General features: G+C 39.7%; 1 protein-coding gene across 1 annotated transcript; it reads right to left on the bottom strand.

The window, feature by feature from the left end:
- Positions 1 to 5,800: 5,800 nt before the first annotated feature.
- Positions 5,801 to 18,339, bottom strand: NAPG (NSF attachment protein gamma). The gene is made up of 12 exons (XM_063396697.1): positions 18,152 to 18,339; positions 16,061 to 16,128; positions 14,844 to 14,928; positions 14,240 to 14,257; positions 13,650 to 13,680; positions 13,071 to 13,180; positions 12,867 to 12,933; positions 12,133 to 12,203; positions 11,193 to 11,271; positions 10,613 to 10,692; positions 9,762 to 9,891; positions 5,801 to 8,790 (listed from the first exon to the last, which is right to left on the bottom strand). Exons 1-12 carry the CDS (start codon positions 18,205 to 18,207, stop codon positions 8,641 to 8,643), a joined length of 945 nt encoding a protein of 314 aa, XP_063252767.1. The 5' UTR covers positions 18,208 to 18,339; the 3' UTR covers positions 5,801 to 8,640.
- Positions 18,340 to 18,620: the final 281 nt, after the last annotated feature.

Raw genomic sequence — 18,620 nt, 5'->3', positions numbered from 1 at the left:
GCCTGCCATGGAGGCCTGTCTGGGAGAAAGGGTGGAAAGCCAAGAGTTTGCAATCCTTCACTCAGGAATTTTGGCCGAGGGTACAGTTGGCTGCCTCAAGGCAGTGCACCTTGCACAGCTGAGGATCTGCTGTATTCTGTCTGTAGGCAAATACATTAACAGGAGAGAAGGAGAGAGAGATTGAGGGAGAGAGAAGGAGAGAGAGTTTACTGCTTAACATGCACTTGCAGTTCACTGGACTCCAACTTATCTCCCACACTGAAGTCCAGGGACATTCAACTGATGATCCAGATCTGAAACTAGAGCTCAGAATTCACTTTTAGCTCTGTGATTGCAATATTGGCCATAAAAGCATACACAATTTTTTTTTAAAGCATCACTGAAGGAACAAGAAATAAAAGCCATTTCCTTACCTTAATTACTACTTCTTTCCTGAAACTGATTTTTTTATATGCATTTGTGGGTGCGGATGGATCTGTGCACAGACTATCACGGTGTTTCATCCTCTCCTGCTGGTTACAAAAGTTTCACCCTTTCATTCTTTTAACTTCAGCGCAGATGGGATGTGCAGCTTCCAGGCTCTTCATGGAACCTCTTCTTCATACCATTGAGATATTTATATTAAAGAGTTCAACCAGCAGAAACAAGATTATAATCAAGAATTGTCCTAGACTTCTGCCCTAAACAATTTGATTACAGCCTGACTCTCAGAGTTTGCCAAAGGTCCACAGGCTGCCAGTCATCCATCCAAGAAAAGCCCAGAACACTTTGAAAGCCATGAAGGAAACACTCACATGGTTGATATGTAATGTGGCATCCCTTAAACAAAGTGAACCATAGGGACAAATCTCATCTAGAGACTGACAAGGTGAACAAAAATATCCCACAGCTGTCTAGGAGTAACTTAAATCTTCATCTGAAGAGAAAATCACTGCCAGATACTTGCAACCATTCATATAGAAATCAGGAACATCAACGTCTTAAAAATCTACTTAGAAAAGAAGTTTAGGAAAATCAGGAAGAGAGCCAAAGAGAAATAACTACACAGAAAAAACTTAGAAGACTTACAAAAAGCATTCCTATTTTAAGCAATTCATTCACATTTAACCCAGCTGTCTCAAAATGCTATAATTCTGTATCATATGGCATGTGCTGTATTAGTGAGCCACACCACAGTTAACTTAAAGAAGTATGAATTCCACACTTAAAAGAAAAAGAGTTTGGTGACAAATGACAGCCCCTAAAAATCTGCTTCAGGGTGGAAAAATAGTTTGTACATTTGAAATTCAAGCCTTAATTTTATCTGCCACAACTCTCAACATGGGCATGACCTAAATCTAATGATTTTGTGTCATATTCTCAAGTTATTTATATTTGGTCAAAGATAAAATGGAAAACAGTGACAAAAGGCCAGCCTTTCTGCCACTAACACAGCACACCCTAGGTTCCTGACAAAGACCATGAGTTTTTCCATCTGCTCCAGATCCATGATAGTACATTAACTCTAATGAGAAATTACGGTTTCTCTTCAATGGACAAAAACCAAGTTCAGCACTTTTAAATTAAAAAGTAATGATTTTAATAAGATGCTGAGAATCTATCAAAAAGTGGTGAAAAGGGTGAAAACTTACTGGAATATCCACCTAAAGCAAAGGTTTGGTTTCTCTTCCATCCAAACTAAAACAAAACAAAACAAAACAAAACAAACAAACAAAAAACTACCCCAAAAAACCAAAACAACCGACCCTGAAAGTGATATAAAGCAAAGCCTTCAAAAGGAACACTCCTGCTCCTGCAGCAAAGACAATATGCACACAACTAAAAAGGAAAGGAAACAATGCAGCGAACAGGATTCCCTTTATTACACTCTCTATTCAGTTGCTGTGCATCTGGATACTCCACTGAAAAACTGCATTAGAACAGAACAGTATAAATTTGACACTGATTGAAGAGACATCATAAAAAAATGCGTTCCCCTGCTACCTTGAATCAGAATTATGCTCAAACTACTGTCAAGTAACAAAAATGGTGACTTCTATGATTTACATAAGCTATCAGATGAGTGATTCATGCTGTTTTGTTATCTGTCAAGCAACATATTTATTATGTCTCCAGCTGTTCCTTCACCCTTCATCTATGATCAAGAAATCATAAGAGGGCACAAATACTCAGCACTGGGCTGGAATCCTCCTTGGTTTCTTCTCTCAGAGTTCACTCCTTTCTATCACACATTGCCTCCTAGTCTCTTTCTATACTTCAGTCATAGTGAATGCATTGATTAACATCGCCCATATTCTGGTTCATAAAGATCAAAGTCCTAGTAATGGCAGTATCTATATTTAAAAGTGGCCAATTTTTTTTTAATAGCAATGCAATACTACACATAGTCATCAGTGGAATTATCCACAATTCAAACTCAGAAAGAGAAAATCCAACAGGCACTATTCCTGAAATACCCTGAAAAAAAATTACTCAGAATTACCCCTCTCCTACATTTTTAACAAACTATTTCAGTGTCCAGTGAAGTGGTCACAGATGTGGAGTGTTTTCCCATATCTGTCTCCTGCAAAACAGATACATAGAAATTTATCCTGGAAACAGAAATCTCCTCAAAAGTGTTGAAGCAATTAACACATAACCCAAATAACACTAAATTTCAAGTCATCCCATTACTGCACTTCAATCTTGTGAAGAAACACTACTTCTGAAATAGGGTTCCTGATTTAGATCCCCATGATCTTTTAAAACAAAAATTATGTTATAAATGTTATAAATGTTATAAATGCCAGTAGGGATAAGCATAAAGCATGTGTGTGCACTCAGGCTCCTACTTGCACTTACTACCTTGTTTGCATCTCATTAATACCAGATTTTGTTTGGCCATGAGGTATTTGCACCTCTTCCAAGGTGAACTTTTCCAATCATGGCACCTCCAGGGAAAAAAAAGAGGCAGCAACACCACATAGATGTGAAGCAATTTGACAGCCTATCCATGAAGAGACCACAAGTAGTTCTGTGTTAGCACATGCAGAACCAAAAAGTGACTAGTGTGTGCAGTCATGTGCATACTTTCTTGATTTCCCCGTCCCCATCCGAGTCACAAGAAATCTTCTGCTCCCTAATGGCTGCAGGATGACAAATACAGAAGAACAACTATTTGAATCTCAGATTGCATACTAACGTGCATGAGCTACAAAGGGAAAAAGTCCTTGTATTAGAGAATATTAAGATGTAAAGAGAAAAAAAACCTGACTCAACAGAAAACAAGAGTGTTGTCTTTCACTTTCCAGTGTTTCTCAGCAGCATAGCCTTTCACCAAACTCATGTCTTGCATCAGGATTAGTCTCAAGTATTTCAAACTGGTGAGAAAAAAACTCTTTGATGGTGTTTCAAAGAAAATTACTTCTCAGGAATTCCCACGAGGTGCAGAATCAGGTACATTTGGGAAGCTAAACATTCAGGCAGTAGCAGAAGTTACCAGATCATGTCTTACTTAAGGGAGAATTTTAAAACATACTACTCTTTCTGCAGCTCTGTTACTAAAGCTTTTACAATATTTTGGTGTTGCTACACAGCTGCCTTACACCCCCCAAGTACACCCAGCTTTAACCACTCACTCCTTACACACCCAACCTGTGCTCCGGGCTCCAGTGCAGCTGAGAGGATCCTCATTCTTCCTCCAGTCATTCAGCCTGGAAAACCATACATTGAGACAAAAGAGGAGCCAGAAAATTACTGGATGGTGGCCAATTAAATAAAATAGTTGGCATCTATAAAACACGTGGGGTACCATAGGTCTTTACACTTCATGAATTCTCTGCTCTATTATTACCAACACAATTACTCTGGGGCATTAGTTGAGCAGTGCAACACAGCAAGCATTGGCTAGAAAGTTGTCAGCTACACACACAAAGAAGTCCCTGTCTGTAGCTATAAACCTTTCATTCCTGAATTCCAGTCAGTTAGTGACAGGCAAAGGATGTAATGTGTCTGTGTTCAGACTGCCTCGCATGGCACACAGCAGCAGAACCTCTCCCCAGCATGGAGAGAGCAATCATACCAGTCCTCATCCTTCCCTCCCTGCCTCTGTGGATGAATCAGGAAGTGGCGTATTTTTTTTAAGCAGATTCCTTTCAGCAAATTACAGGAGGAGCTCTCTGTTCCATCCATCAACATACCATTGCCTGATGACCAGCTTTCTCACTCCTTCCATTTTTTTAATTTCCCTGCCCCCTATACTTGTTGATGTCTGTGCACGAGGCATTTCAAATCCTTTTGTGGGTACACTAAGACTGCCAGTTGTAGTAGAATCAGACAGCCCTGGAGTTGAAAATTTCTTTTAACAGGTTATAGTGCACACTGGCTACTGTTTTATTTGCCCAGCCACGCACTAAGCATAACCTGGCTCTTAATCACCCTATTTCCCAGGCCCTTATTCAAAGAAGTGAAAACACAACTTAAGCTGTCATTGTAAGTTGACTTCTACCACTTGGGGCAGGTGTTTCAAGCCACGAGAAGCAGCAGCAAGAGCAGGTGCCCATGTGGGCATTGTTTCTAACCAAGCCAATGCTCCAGCTGAGCATACCTAAAGGCAGAAGCTGTTCTGGACAGGGAGCAGAGGCTCCCGGCAGCGCAGGAAAGGCCCGCGCCAGCCCTGCGGCACCATCTAGCGCCACGAGGGAACAATGCTTTTGGGGTAACAGATCCACGCCGTGTTACGCAGAACTCAGAAACAACGCAAAACAAGGGCACATAAACACACACCGAAAACAAGCATGACAACTACTGGCAGTCCCTTTTCGCGGTGCGCATGCTGAGGCCCGCTCCTGTCACTCTAGACTGGAACGTTTCTGGGGCGCAGTCCCAGCCGGTCGCACACCAGTGAAGATGCTGGCAGCGTGCACTGCGGAGTCGGGCCGTGCTCCCCACCACTATTCCCACTGGGCTCAGCAGATGAATCACAACAGCCACGTTCTCGAAACGTACGTGCAGCCCTGCAGCTGCCTCCCCGCTCCTGTTCCAGCCTGACGGCTACTCTGGAAGCCACGGCGGAAGGGCAGCAGCAGCAGCAGCTCTGGAACAAACACCGAGAGCCTTGCGGAAGGTGGTGAGAGACAACGCTGGGGCGCATCCCCTCCGACAGGTCCCGAGGCAGCGGAAGAGACGAGCCCGGCTCCTGGGCACGCCGGCCTCTACAGACCATTAACTCGGTGATTCATGGCCCTGCTCAGGCTCCAACCGCAGAGCCCAAGTGGTTCCCTTCTGCTCTCTAAAGTTACATCTACTTCCTCCAATTTTATTACCACCACTAGTCGTAGAGGTTGGGGTCGCTTCTTTTTTCCATTTCCTGCATCCAAAAAAGTCCATTACTTATTATAAATCTAGATGACATGGCGTTTTTTTTTTTTCCTGAGAGCAGCTTAGTTCTAATAATTTTATACAGCTGCATATTTGCACCATCTAAGGAACAATTCCTGCTACACTGGTAGAATTTCAGTGCCAGATTCTTCAACCTTCAAATATTCCTGCAATTTTCAGTTTAAAATAGTAGAAAAGGTGACTTTTCTACAATTATGAAGTCTCTGAAGAGTTATGGAATTCACATCCTTACGTTGTGTGAAATCAAGTTGTTTTTAAAACTCTCCATTAATTCCAACTTGAATAATGACAATCTTATATTCTCATGCCAAAAAACACTTCGAAAATCTATCCCAGTGACAAATTAAATACAATTAACATTCATTTTCAAATGGTGGCTCTCAGCAGGACCTGACCAACAGAGAAAGCTACCACACATGCATTAATTTCAAGTTTTATTTTTCATGTTGGTGAAACACATAGCCTCTTCTCAAGAGGCAGCATCTGTAGAGCTGTTGCAAACACATTTTGTACTCTATCACACCACAGATCTGGGAAAAGAACAAGTAAAGCACAGGTTTAACACTGCACTTGATCATCTGAGTATTAAGTTACAGATAATTTAGAAATCTTCTGATTTTACATATACATTGCATCAGCCATTGCTCAGCCTCCATGCACAATTTAACTTCATTTTTTTATTACAGTCAACACTGCTTTTGGAAACTCTCTTGCTGTAAATGTTATATTTTTCCATTTTAGATCACTTAAATGGTATTTACATAAGTGTGCAAATTGCTTTGAAAGATAGAAACAAACACTAACACATAATATACAGACAGTTTCTTCTATAGTTAAACATTTACTAAAAGGCAGTTAACATTCCTAACACACTTTCACTATGTAAAATAGGAGAATAAGTTATATAAAATAGACCACCTTATTTTCAGATGCTTCCATTTCTGCAGATTTGGTCTTTGCAGCAACATTGCAATTAAAGATTAAGATTCTACATTTAAGAATCAGAAATGTCAATTCAATGGCAGCTTAGTACCAGTCACTTTTGTCCCAGATTTTCCACACTTGGCACAGAACAAAAAAACGACTTGAGAGATGGGGGGGGAAGACAGTGCAGTTTTGCACATCTATTTTTTTTTCGGCCATACGGAAAGTATGTCTTAAAAATGTAACACATAAATCTTGATTTTTCTCTTAAGGGCCTGTTAGTATTACAAGCACAGTTTAAATAAATCTGAAAATTCTTCCACAGAAGCACACGAAGTTCCCAGTTTTCTTATGCACCTCATCATTTCAGATACATGCAATTGTTCACACACAAAAAGCAGACTCCTCGGGTTCACACAATAAAACTGATTTCAGAACTAGAAGGAGCAGGAAATGTTTGAAAAAAATTACTTGGTGTTCCCTGAGTTCCTATGTGTGCATTTTTTTCTACCTGTGATAAAGACTTGCCATAATAAGTGTTATGTTCAACTTGATTAACAAATCCAGAAGCTAAAATTCAGTAAACTGAAGGAAGTTCCTCCAACAGCGAAAATTCTAGAAGAGTTCTAGAATTCTAGGAAAGTCTTCAAAAACATCTTTCATGTATACCTGCAAGCATTCTCAGAGAAAAGCAACTCACTTCCTAAAATTTCATTGCACCAAACTTTTATATACATCATCAACAAAGGGAAATCACCCAGCAGATAGTGAAGAACTGCAGGTACATCTTAAATCATTTAAAAACTCATGGTTATTATTACACAAGACAAAGACACAAAATTCGGTTTTGAACACCCATTAAATTGAATAATGTGACTTTCTAACATGACAGCAATATGTGCTGCAGTTTGTGCTCCCATCTCAATGTTACTGAGTGCTATTCACCCCAAGGAAAGTGAACATTAGCCCTTTAAAATTTGAACCTTCATCACAATTATGCCTGATACAATTTTGTCAGACATATGCTTGATATCTTTGATGACATCCAATTCCTTAATATGGCAGAAACTATCCCAACCCTTTAGAGTGTGCTTTTGATCTCTTGTTTACAGAGCTTTGGGCATAACATACAAATCCCTGCTGGATTCCAAGTGATGTCACCCTAGTGCAGACCTTGTTTAGGTCCTGCTGAAGAAACAAGCCACAAGTACAACTTGACAGCTTTTAAGCATAAAATGGTGAAACAAATTTAGGACACCAAAGAAGCTTGCAAAACACATGATGACTTGAAATCAAATAGAAATAGGATGCATTAAAATTTGATAATCTTGGATCATAAGCTAATTTGAAAAATGCTACTTACAGGAGATATCTGTTCAATGCTTTGAAAACATGATAGAATCAAATGTCTTCACAGACTAGCATACTGATTAGCAAATAAACACCTAGGATGCTCACAACTCAAACATATCACTGAAACACAAAACCTAAGTTTTGTTAAACATTTGTCTTCAGAAGTTTACATTCAGTGCACATTACCTCCTAACTTCAGTTTCCTTTTTGGTTATGGCACACTTCAAAAACACTGCTAGGAATGGTTGTTCGCACCCTCCTTTTCTAAGGTGCACATTACAAACACTATGGACACATTTACTTCCAAGTAATGGACAAGTACTTCAGGTCAATAAATTTCTGATGAGGAAAGGCAGATGTGTATTTTTAAGCCTGCAAGATAACTTCAACCTAGCTGACTTAGTCTTTTTCACACTCATGTGGATGCTGTAAAAAATAAGGTATTAAAATAATATTCCCCAGTGGAGTAAAAACACATTGAAAACAAACGGAATGCTCCCTCTAGTGCTTACACAAGTAAAAATCCTGCCTGGCACAGTCTGCTTTAAATGGTTTTAAACAGGAGATAAATAGCCAGATGTATGATCATACATTTAACTCCAAAAACAACTACAGACATCCTACTGGGACCAAATGTGTCAGCTGTTGAAATCCAGCACTTGAAATTTTGTACCACTCTCCCTCCAGTGCTTCTGAGGTTTTGGTTTCCTTTAAACTGTGCTTTTAGTAAAACTCTTCCCAATTTTTTTCCCATCAGCTGAAAGCAGGGCCCTAAGGAAGCTCCAGCCAGGTAAGAGATAGTCCAAAGATGTTTTGAGATGATGGGTACAGTCATGCTTTTTCTCCTGCACTGCATCCAGAAGCTGCCAAGTTAATATTAGGATTCCCATATCACAATTGCAATGAAGCTCTGGTAAATCTGGTACCTTTGGATATGCTCAACATCACAGGTCAGTCAGATATTTATGATAACCTAGTCTGCAGCTAGCACAGTCCACCAGAATATTCATCCTCTTCCTCATCAGCATGAGAGCCCACTGCAGCTGGTCCTCTGGCTTTGTCTTGGGCAGCATTTGGCGATTTCTTCTTGATTCCACCTCCTGGGACCACCAAGGTAAGACCAAGCTTGGCATACTGACAATAATAAGGCAAGTTTAATTTCTGTACTATCATAAAATTGACTGATGCTCACAATAAGCAAGCAGGCAACATTCAGTACAGCAACACAGTGATGATGCTCTCAGGGTATATTTTTCCAGCTTGGAATAAACATAACATTGGTTCATTTTTCTCTCTCAAATACTCTGAGAATGGGATATGAGATCTGTATAGATGCTGCTTATTATTGAATAAATCAGCCACATAGCTCCTCTGGTTCAAGCTTTACGTAGAAAATAAATAATTTCAGTATGTAGCTTTTCATACATTATCTAGCCTTAGAATATATAAAGAGTCTTACAAGTGCTGTTCAGCAAGGCTAGTGACTTAATTTTTACTATTCAATGAATTAAAATTAGCCAATACTGCTACAAGGTTTGGTAGGGATGGATGTTTCCATTACTTCACACCTTTCCTATCTTATACATCCTACAATTTACAAATTCAATTAAATAAAAAAATGATGGGGAAAAAGACACAACTACTTGCTCCAAATTCAACATCTATCCTGAATGAGTACCTTGCTAAGAATAAGCAATGGAAAAAAACATTCAAAGATGCCATCCTGTAGGCATCATGCTCTGTTCATGTTTATGCACACTTATCTGCTGCATGGTATTTCTGAGAAAAAGCAAAAGCTACAAACTGTTCTTGCCCTTAAGGAAGCAAGCAGAAGAGGACTGAATTTTGGTCAACTCATTAAACAAATTCAGCAAATCCTTAACAAGCTGTTCCTTCACCTAATCCTTTGCACCATCTGAAAGGCAGGCAGCACCATCACTGGCAGGCAAAGCAAAAGAATGCAGGAAGCTCACGGCCAAAGGGCAGCATGACAGGCAGTCACAATGAGTATACGGACTGTGCTCTTCTTATTTTTCCTCTACTAGGAAAAAAACCCACTCTCTTAACCTGAAAAAAAACCCTGATCACAGCATCTGCCTACTTACATCATTATCCATGTATTTGAAGAGTGGAGAATTACAGACTTCAGAAACTTGATCCTGATCTTGCTGATCATACCCTTCTAAAAGTTGCTCCAGTGCTGCACAGTCTTCACTTCCATTAAATCCTGGTATACTGAAGGAAATTAAGAGTTGATTTCATTAGGTACATGAACATATCCAGAAAAATGAAACTTTAAGTAATATTAGTTTGCACACTGCAAATAAGACTACAATCATAGTCAAGACAAAACAGTAATGTTAGATTTTTAATATTTTTTTCTGATTAGTCAATAAACTCTTTCTCTACTTTATATACAAAAAAATTCTGTCCTGAGTTTCTGTATATAAAACTGGAGATTTGGAAAACATAAGCAAGATATTTAAAGACAGGACCTTGACAGATTATTTCTAAAGGTTAAGTAGTACAATTTAACTTCCACATATGTTCATTTTACTAAAAACACAGTTTAAATAAAAACATGTTGTTTTGAGATTTTGCAACTGAAATTCCAATAAAAGTTGAAATGAAAAATTGCCGGGTTAAACACTAATCCAAAATTTTCTCCTGTAACATGGCAAGAACTTTTCATTTCCATCTTATTTTCCCTGTCACACATAACTACTTCTTTATGACTTGTATTTTAGGTTTGTTAAGAAGAATCACTGTAGCCATCATAACTAAATCTCTTATGTGTGAAAAGATTCCTGATAGCCATACACCAGAGCACATTACTATTGTAATGTAAGTCAACAGAAGTGCAGGTTAAAAATTTATAGAAGAACAGTGTCAAGTAAGATAGATCTACACTAGTGAAACATTCAGTTTAAAATTACAGGACACAAAGCAGACTTACCTGTAGCTTTCCCTCACACATCTTTCTGCAGCAACATAATCATTTCTATGAAGATGAACTAAGACTTGAGCAATAGTTTTCTAAACAACAACAACAAAAAAAGGTCAGCCTTATGATTCTTTAGCAATTAACAATAAAATAGGAGTAAAATAGTAGACTGCTAATATCTAGTATGAGAAAGGTCCTTACAATCCACAATCATCCTAAGAAACTGACACAAGTGAGTCAGAACAATCTAGTGAAAAAGTAGAGAGCCATCTCCTCAGCTGGTATGGAAATAGGCTATCTCCTATAATATTTTAATGGATTGTTTTCCCGAGTAACAATTTTTGTGATTTGTTTTTCTGATAACATCTTTATTTTCATGTGGTTTGGTTTTGACAGCTCCTGTAGATAATACTATCTTACCTCAAAAATTATAAAAGCACAGCTAAAATTTGGGGAAACACCACTATTGCAAACTCTCATCTTTAGCAACAAACTTATGGCTTAATCAAGAGGTACCCATCATCTGTCAGATGTCAGTGACAACAAAAATAAAAAAAATTAAATCTATTATCAGGTGTCTCTTAGAATTTACCTTATAGCAAGTGGGGTAGTTTTCAATTTCCTTATAAATACTTTTTTCCTTTTGAAGAGACAGTGCAGCCTCATCTAATCTAAAAACAAAAAAAAAAAAACCCCAGGAATGTCAGTGCCAGAATACAACACAATGAATCCAAGGCTAATTACGAAGTGTTTAACTAATACAGTGGCAAGTCTACTGGAATAAACAGCAACACAACTAAAAATCAGCAGCAGATCTTACTAACAGAGTAGGTAAATACATAGTCAGCAATTCCTTTTGTGTTCATGCTAAGAACATCTCTGGTATTTATTCAGAGAAACCTTGGGTTTTCAATATTGTACAAGATGAATGCTTTGTTACATACACTAACACATTTCTGTACCTCCTGAAGTTACTGTAAGCTATCAGTAAGTCTGATATCTACGAACTAGCAATATGGTTCTTAAAGGAACTAAGTGTTTCAGTGAAGAAAGTTTAAGATGAACTGAAGGTCAAGGCTCGTGTAAGTAATTTACAATTAAACTTGTCTCACTGAGACTCTAAGATTCACTCTCCTTTAAGAAGTCCAGAATCAAGACTGCTGCAAATTTCTTTCCTCAGGTCAGTCTAAATTTCTTCGTTTTGTATCCCACAGCTATAGAACACTTTCAATTACTTTCTACATTATAATGTTGGGGGAAAAAAAATCCTGAAGTAGTTTAAGAATTAATAAAAACCAGTGTTCTCACAGAACAAAAGTCTTTCAGCTCACATTCTCCCATCCCAGAACACAGAACAGGTAGTTCCTGGATAAACATGGCATATCCCACAGAAACTGGATCTTAGTTTGAGGCGAGTCTCACATAAGAATTAATAGTACATAAACCAAACAACATCAAAACAAAAAACCACAATCAAAATCACATTTTAAGATTCAGTTACACTAAAAGAACAAAAAGGGATAAAGCTATACCTGCGTCCTCTGACCAGAAGTCTTGATGCCTTCCCCAGCATTTCTAATGCTTGCCGTAAACGTTCTTCATTCTAGAGAAGAAAAAAAAAGAATTCACACATTCTTATTTCATTTGGACAGAATCAAGACCACTAGACATTAATTTTAAGTGTGTCACCTGTAACTCACAAGAACTGTTAGTTATTAGATTAGCAGTACACACATCAAGGGAAACATGAAGCATATTTGTGCTCCCAAGTTCCACAGCCAGCTCCTGGATGGATCTGCTCAGCAGAGGAATGTAAATGCAAATTTGCTAATCTGGAAACCCATGATAACTGACAACAGAGAAGTCCACCAAAGCCACTTGCAAAAAGGCAGATCATTGGCTTGTGGAACGGGTGGAGCACCAAGCAAAATCTTTCCTTCTGTGCCTTCAGGGATTTCAAATTATTTTGGATTCCAGTACTCAACAGCAGACACATTCTCTACCCTCTGCGCTGCCCAGCGAGTGGCAGAACACTTGAACTACAAAATTCAGATTCTGTCAAGTCCTAAACTGAGAAAAAGGCAAAGCAAACTGACTCCTAACTTTTGTCATCTACTTCAAGACAGCTTGAGAAGCGTTCAGCTTCATTACTCAGCCACTGATGTAAAATGAAGGAAACATAATTTAGAACCTAATCTTAAGCTTTTTCTTTATTTTATAGCTGAAAGGAAAAAACCACAAACACCCACAAAAATCCCCCACTTACTTCAAACACCGATGCTGCTTGCTGATAGAGCTGCACAGCCTTCTCTGGACTCACATTTTCTATTAACCTGTAACAAACATCAATACTTTCTCTTCAAAAGAAAGGAAAATATTTTTTACCTGAAAGAATCAAAAAGACATAAAAGAAAACCACAGACATACCCATGCCCTGCACAGATTCTAGCCACCAACAAGTCAGACTCACTTTCCAGCCCGTTCCAGTGCAATGGCTGCTGTGTCTGGTGTCCCATTCTCCAGGTACATCATACTGGCTTTCTCGATCAGCTGAACTGCTTCAGGGAGCCTCTGCATCTCCTACAAGGCAACAGTCACAGGAATACTGTTGTCAGGAAAGGAGCTTATGTGCAAGGATACAAATCAAAGCAAATTGCAGTAACTTATTTATTTAGATTCCAATTTTTATTTACAAACTTGTAGGGCTAGTGAAAGTTGACCACCAACTCCATAAAATTAACTTTTATGTACTAAACTTTTGTGTAAGTCATGAACTTGTGGTAGTTTAGAGTAAAAGCAGCACCACTCATCTGTTACCCTCTGACATGAGGAACTTTTCTTTCCTTATACAGAAGGAAAACTATTTTTGCCCCCCAAATACAAATGTTGCTTTCCTAATCTACTGAAGGTAAAGGTGAGGACTATGAGTCAATAAAAAAATTTCACTTGAATATGCAATTTGCTTACATATATTTGTAAAATGGTCCAGTGCACAATATTCATCACTACAAAATAGAACTTAAAAATAAAAACTAGTAAGTGAGAATACCTTTAGCATCATGCCAGCTTGTTCATAAGCTCTGTAAAGAAAAAAAATGTACAATTTGGATAGAGATGGTGTATTAGAACAAGCTGTAGTTATGAAGCAAAAGTTAACGTGCATTGACTATCTAACATTTTCATTGTTAATATTTAATACTTGGAGGATGTTTCAAGTGTTTTATTTAATGACAGAGCACATGTGTAACTCTTATCTTCCGCAAACTTCAACCACACTCCCCAGTAAAAATCTATTCTAACCTGATCCCCAGGCAGTATTTGGATTGTCGTCATCTCTGAAGTACCCTTTAATTAAAAATTTCTTAATTAGCTCAACAGTGTAGAATTTCAAAATTATGAGAAGTTCATCTAAGAAAAAATATTTGCTATCAAAAGGTGCTGAAGAATGCCAAAATCATCATTTTTCAGGTGGCCATTACAGGTTTTCAGACTTTCCTTGCTCATACTTGCACTGAACTAATTTTGAAGCAGCAAAATTACTTGAATCAGATCACTTACTACACTGAGATCAAAATGATAGTTCATGCTTGTACCATGTTATAAAATCTGCTTCAGATTACTTAGCACTTCTGTACTTACTTGGCAGCATGAAAGAGACTGGAGATAAAATTGTTGGAGTTAAGGACAAAAGTCACAAAAATATAATGCAGGAAAAATACTAATGTACAAAATCTTACACAACTACTAATTTCAAAGCTAGGAACCCCATAAAGGCAAATCGAACCTACTAAAGCTACAGGCAAGTTGTAAAAAAAAATAATTCTGAGGACAGAATAAGTGCAACATACCAATGTATAGCTACATATAAAGCTGAAAAAAGCTCATTTACTTCAAATATGATCCTGCTTATTAAATAGTACCACAAGTACTGTAATAATGTCAGAGCTTCATTTAGTTTGTACTATGCTTTAGTAGCTAATTAAAAACCAGTTAAATTTCTGAAGCAGTACCTAGGTATATCAGGCACCTGTCAGCTGTTATTTGGGACAACATTAACTTTCTCACCAACAGCTCTTTAGGTTTCCCACCCAGAGCACACAGGCACAGACTTTTAAAAAGCAATTCTGTTACACTGACAAAATGTGTAAATATATTAAATAACCTGCTACCAACCGCCATTACTCCAATCTAAGTAGTAACTAGTCAGCTTGGAAAGAAAGACTCTCAATCAATGAAAAGATACGCTTTATTGTTTTCATGTGCCTCAGCTTCCCGTAAACACGCTTCCCGTGCCTGGTCAAACTGCTTGGCATTCTTAAACGCAACAGCTGCAAGAAAGCAAATAAGGACTTTATTCACAACTTGACACTGCCTTTTTTACCACTGCTGCTCCAGAGTGTAGCTACCTAAAGATGCAAATAGGCTCTTTAAATGCATGGTTACAGTTTACCAAGGTCTTCCCAAAAAGCCCAGACAGTTCTCCTTGTTTCATTAGTTACTTAGTTACCATTAAAGGCAGTTATTATCAACACCGCTTCCATACACATCCACAGTATCACACATAGCTCTCAATGTGTTAAGCTGGATTTTGAGAGTCACTCATGCTGTATTTTAATTACAGAAATGGAGGAATGCATATTTATATAATTTTAATCATTAGGAGTTAGCCAAAGTCAGAAATGTGCCACCAACGAAGCATACCCATAACTTCAGCACAATCATTTCAGGGTACAAATATGTGTTTCTATCTCATTTAACTAATAAAATATAAAGTAAGATTTAAAATGAATTTCAGTTTGTAAATAGTCCAGTTGTTCCTCCAAGTTCATATTTTTCTATCCAGTGTTAGCTGAATAAGTATGAATGCTTAGAGTAAGAAGCCAAAAGACGATGACAAATCATTACTCTGAGAAAGACGAAAATGCTCAAGAACAAAAAGAAATCAACTAGTAAGGATCTTATATTCAGTGTGTCACTTAGCATTGGAAAAAGGGAGGAACAAGACCTTACTGTGCCTGAAAAAAACCCAAACAACCTGGCAGCATCTCACCTTATTGAGACAGTCTTTGACAGGACATATTTCATAAGATGATGATAAAGCAAAATTTTAAAACCAGCTTGAACGTCTGTTGTTTTGTAGATAAAGTCACAGGATTTGGGGGTGGACAAGTGAAAGAAGGAAAGAAAGCTTTATTTTTGTCACATATAGCAATATAAAAAATAGACACTGGAGCTTGAAAACAAAATTAGTTTTGGAAACTATTCTAGATCTCCAAGTACAACTTGAAATTTATTTTACAGTGCTACCAAGAGGATTTTTTTTGTTGTTTCATCCTACATTTAGTCTTCACAACAATTTTACTTACACAGCAATGTAATAAAAATATGTAAAACATTATCAGGGACTAAGCTTGATGAATACTTTGAAATATATATGGCCATATTTACAGCCACACATACCTGCCTTCCCATATTCAGTAGCTGCACTGTCATAATCTGGTTTCCACTTTAAGAATCCAGTTTTCAGGCTAAAACACAAGAAACAATTAGTAAAGATTTTATGTTTTACCATCAGGGCACTTCAGATACAGCTCAAACTTTAGAATACTCTTGGAAATGAACAATTACCTGTACCAACACTACGGTGGCATCACTACCATAACAACAAATGTTAGCACTGTTAAGAATTGCATAAAGCACTGCACAGTTATCTCCCACAGTTACAACCCTCACCCTAATATGCTTCTATTCTTCCCAGAGAGTATTCCCAAGTCTATCTTCCTCCTACACCAAGATGGTATCTCTGGATTTCTAATACCACAACACCTGACAATATTTCTTTTTCACACATCAGAGAGTTTCCAGCATTCCTCTACAGGATTCAGGATTATTATTATTTTTTTTTTTCTGAGAATTATCAAAAACTCTCCAATGCATACACAAATAAAATAATTCACTTACCAACACAAAGACTCATATGTCATTTATATGTCTAAAATAGATCATGACAGTAAAAGGTGCCACACACAGGCATAGATACATAGGGGAAAACGAACATTGAAAAATGAGGTGAGTCATTAGGCAATTTGGAATTCAATATGCTGACTTCCTAATTGCTAGAAGAAATTAAAATATTACCATAGTTTTACAGTCTACTTGCATATTTATTGTAGGCCAACACATCATATGCAATACATTCTTTACTTGGCAAAACAGCTGTATATGGATCCTAAGGTGGTCTTTTTGTCTTTCTCGGATGACGACCCCTGTGTGTAACCCTTACACAAGCCTTTATATTCTGTTATTTTTATCACAGTCAGAGTCTCAAATGAGTCAAGCTGAAATACACAGCAAACTCAATCTACACACAATTTGAGGTTTCACTGTCTTTTATTTCAAGTGCTCTCCAGATAAGCTTAAAATTAATTCTGCTGGAGGGCACTTTTGGTCAAGTAACTTGAGTAAGATATGCTGGTTTTTTTTGATTTTAAAGTTTTCCCTCTATGCCAATCTATACGTTTGATCCATGATTTCCAGAGGGCTTGTCACTATTCTTACTAAAACTATGGCATACTTGGATTATTGTTACATCTATACTGTACTCTGTGCAATTCAGACTTACAAGCAAAATGGCTATATTCACTGTTAAAATACAAACTAACAGATTATCACAGATGTTAAGCTCTCCAAGATAAACATAAGTACAGCTCTTTGAAGCCACCTAAGAAGCACCAATCACACATTTCTCACGGGCAGGAAACAAACACACAGCACCTCAGCAAAGTCAAGGCCTTTCATCCAACACAGTCTCCATAACTCTTTTCTCCCACTTGTCTATAGCCTTAGGGGAGGTTTAGGATGGACATTTGGAAGAAATTCTTCACAGAAGGACTTATTAGATATTGGAATGGGTGCACAGGGAGGTGATAGTCACCATCCCCAGAGGTGTTTAAAAACACTGGATGTGGCACTGAGTGCTGCTGTCTAGTTGACAGAGTGATGTTGGGTCACAGGTTGGATTCGATCATCTCAGAAACCTTTTCCAACCTAATTGAATCGGTGACCTGTCTCCCTCCCACTATCTTTAGCAGAAGGGCAGAAGTGACAGCCCTCGCTTTGCCGTCAGGGTGGGAGCAATAGAGGCCACACGGCCCTAAAGGAAATTGCTCAGGCTCCAGGCCTCTGAGCCGCGCCGCCCCACCGAGCCCCTGTTGAGTCTCAGGGCCGCTGTACTGTCCCTGTCCGGGGCAGCCGGCCCTCTACAGCACCCAGCCCCGTAGGGAGGGTCCCCTGAGGCACAGGGGGGCCGAGCAGCCATGCCCCCCACTCCCTCCATGCCGGCGCCCGCGGCCCCGCCACCTCCCTGCCCTTCAGCCGAAGTGCCGCCGCCCGGCACACGGAGTCTCCTCAGCCCCCTGCCAGGCCAGGAGGGCACACGCCGCCCCCACGGGGCAGGAGCGCCGGGCGGCCCGGACAGCGCGGGGGCCGAGCCGGCAGCCGCTCGCCAGCTCCCCTCCGCCCGCACCCTCCGCCCCGCTGCCCTCCGCTCACTATTTCTCCGCTTTCGCGATGTGCTCCAGCGCCTCGTTAATCTTCTGCGCCGCCATCTCGCCAGCGCGGCGGGCCGGGCTCGGCCGCGCTCCTCCGCCTCCCTGCGCTGCGGCTACGGCACGGCGCAGGGATCGCGGGCACCGGGAGCAGCGGGAGGAGCGGCCCGGGCCCCGCCCGCTCCCCGCGCCTGCGCCGCGGCCGCGGTGCCCGGAGTGCCCCGAGCGCTGCGGGCCGGGCCCGGGCGGAGCGGCCGGCGCGGCCTGTGCGGACAGGGGTGCGGAGCGCTGGGCTGAGCCGCGCTGCCGGGGCGGCGGGCACCTCCCGTGCACGGTCCTGTCGTGGGCTAGGCCGACAGAAGGTTTTTAAAAACCGGAATCACACAGACTCCCTATCGTTAGGGTTGGAAGCGACCTCTGGAGATCATCTGCTCCACCCCTCCTGCCGAGCTCGGTCACCTAGAGTAGGTGGC

Source organism: Prinia subflava, chromosome 1, assembly GCF_021018805.1.
Source record: "Prinia subflava isolate CZ2003 ecotype Zambia chromosome 1, Cam_Psub_1.2, whole genome shotgun sequence".
Taxonomy (NCBI): domain Eukaryota; kingdom Metazoa; phylum Chordata; class Aves; order Passeriformes; family Cisticolidae; genus Prinia; species Prinia subflava.
The sequence above is the reverse complement of the archived record's forward strand: the minus strand, read 5'-3'. Positions and strand labels throughout refer to the sequence as shown.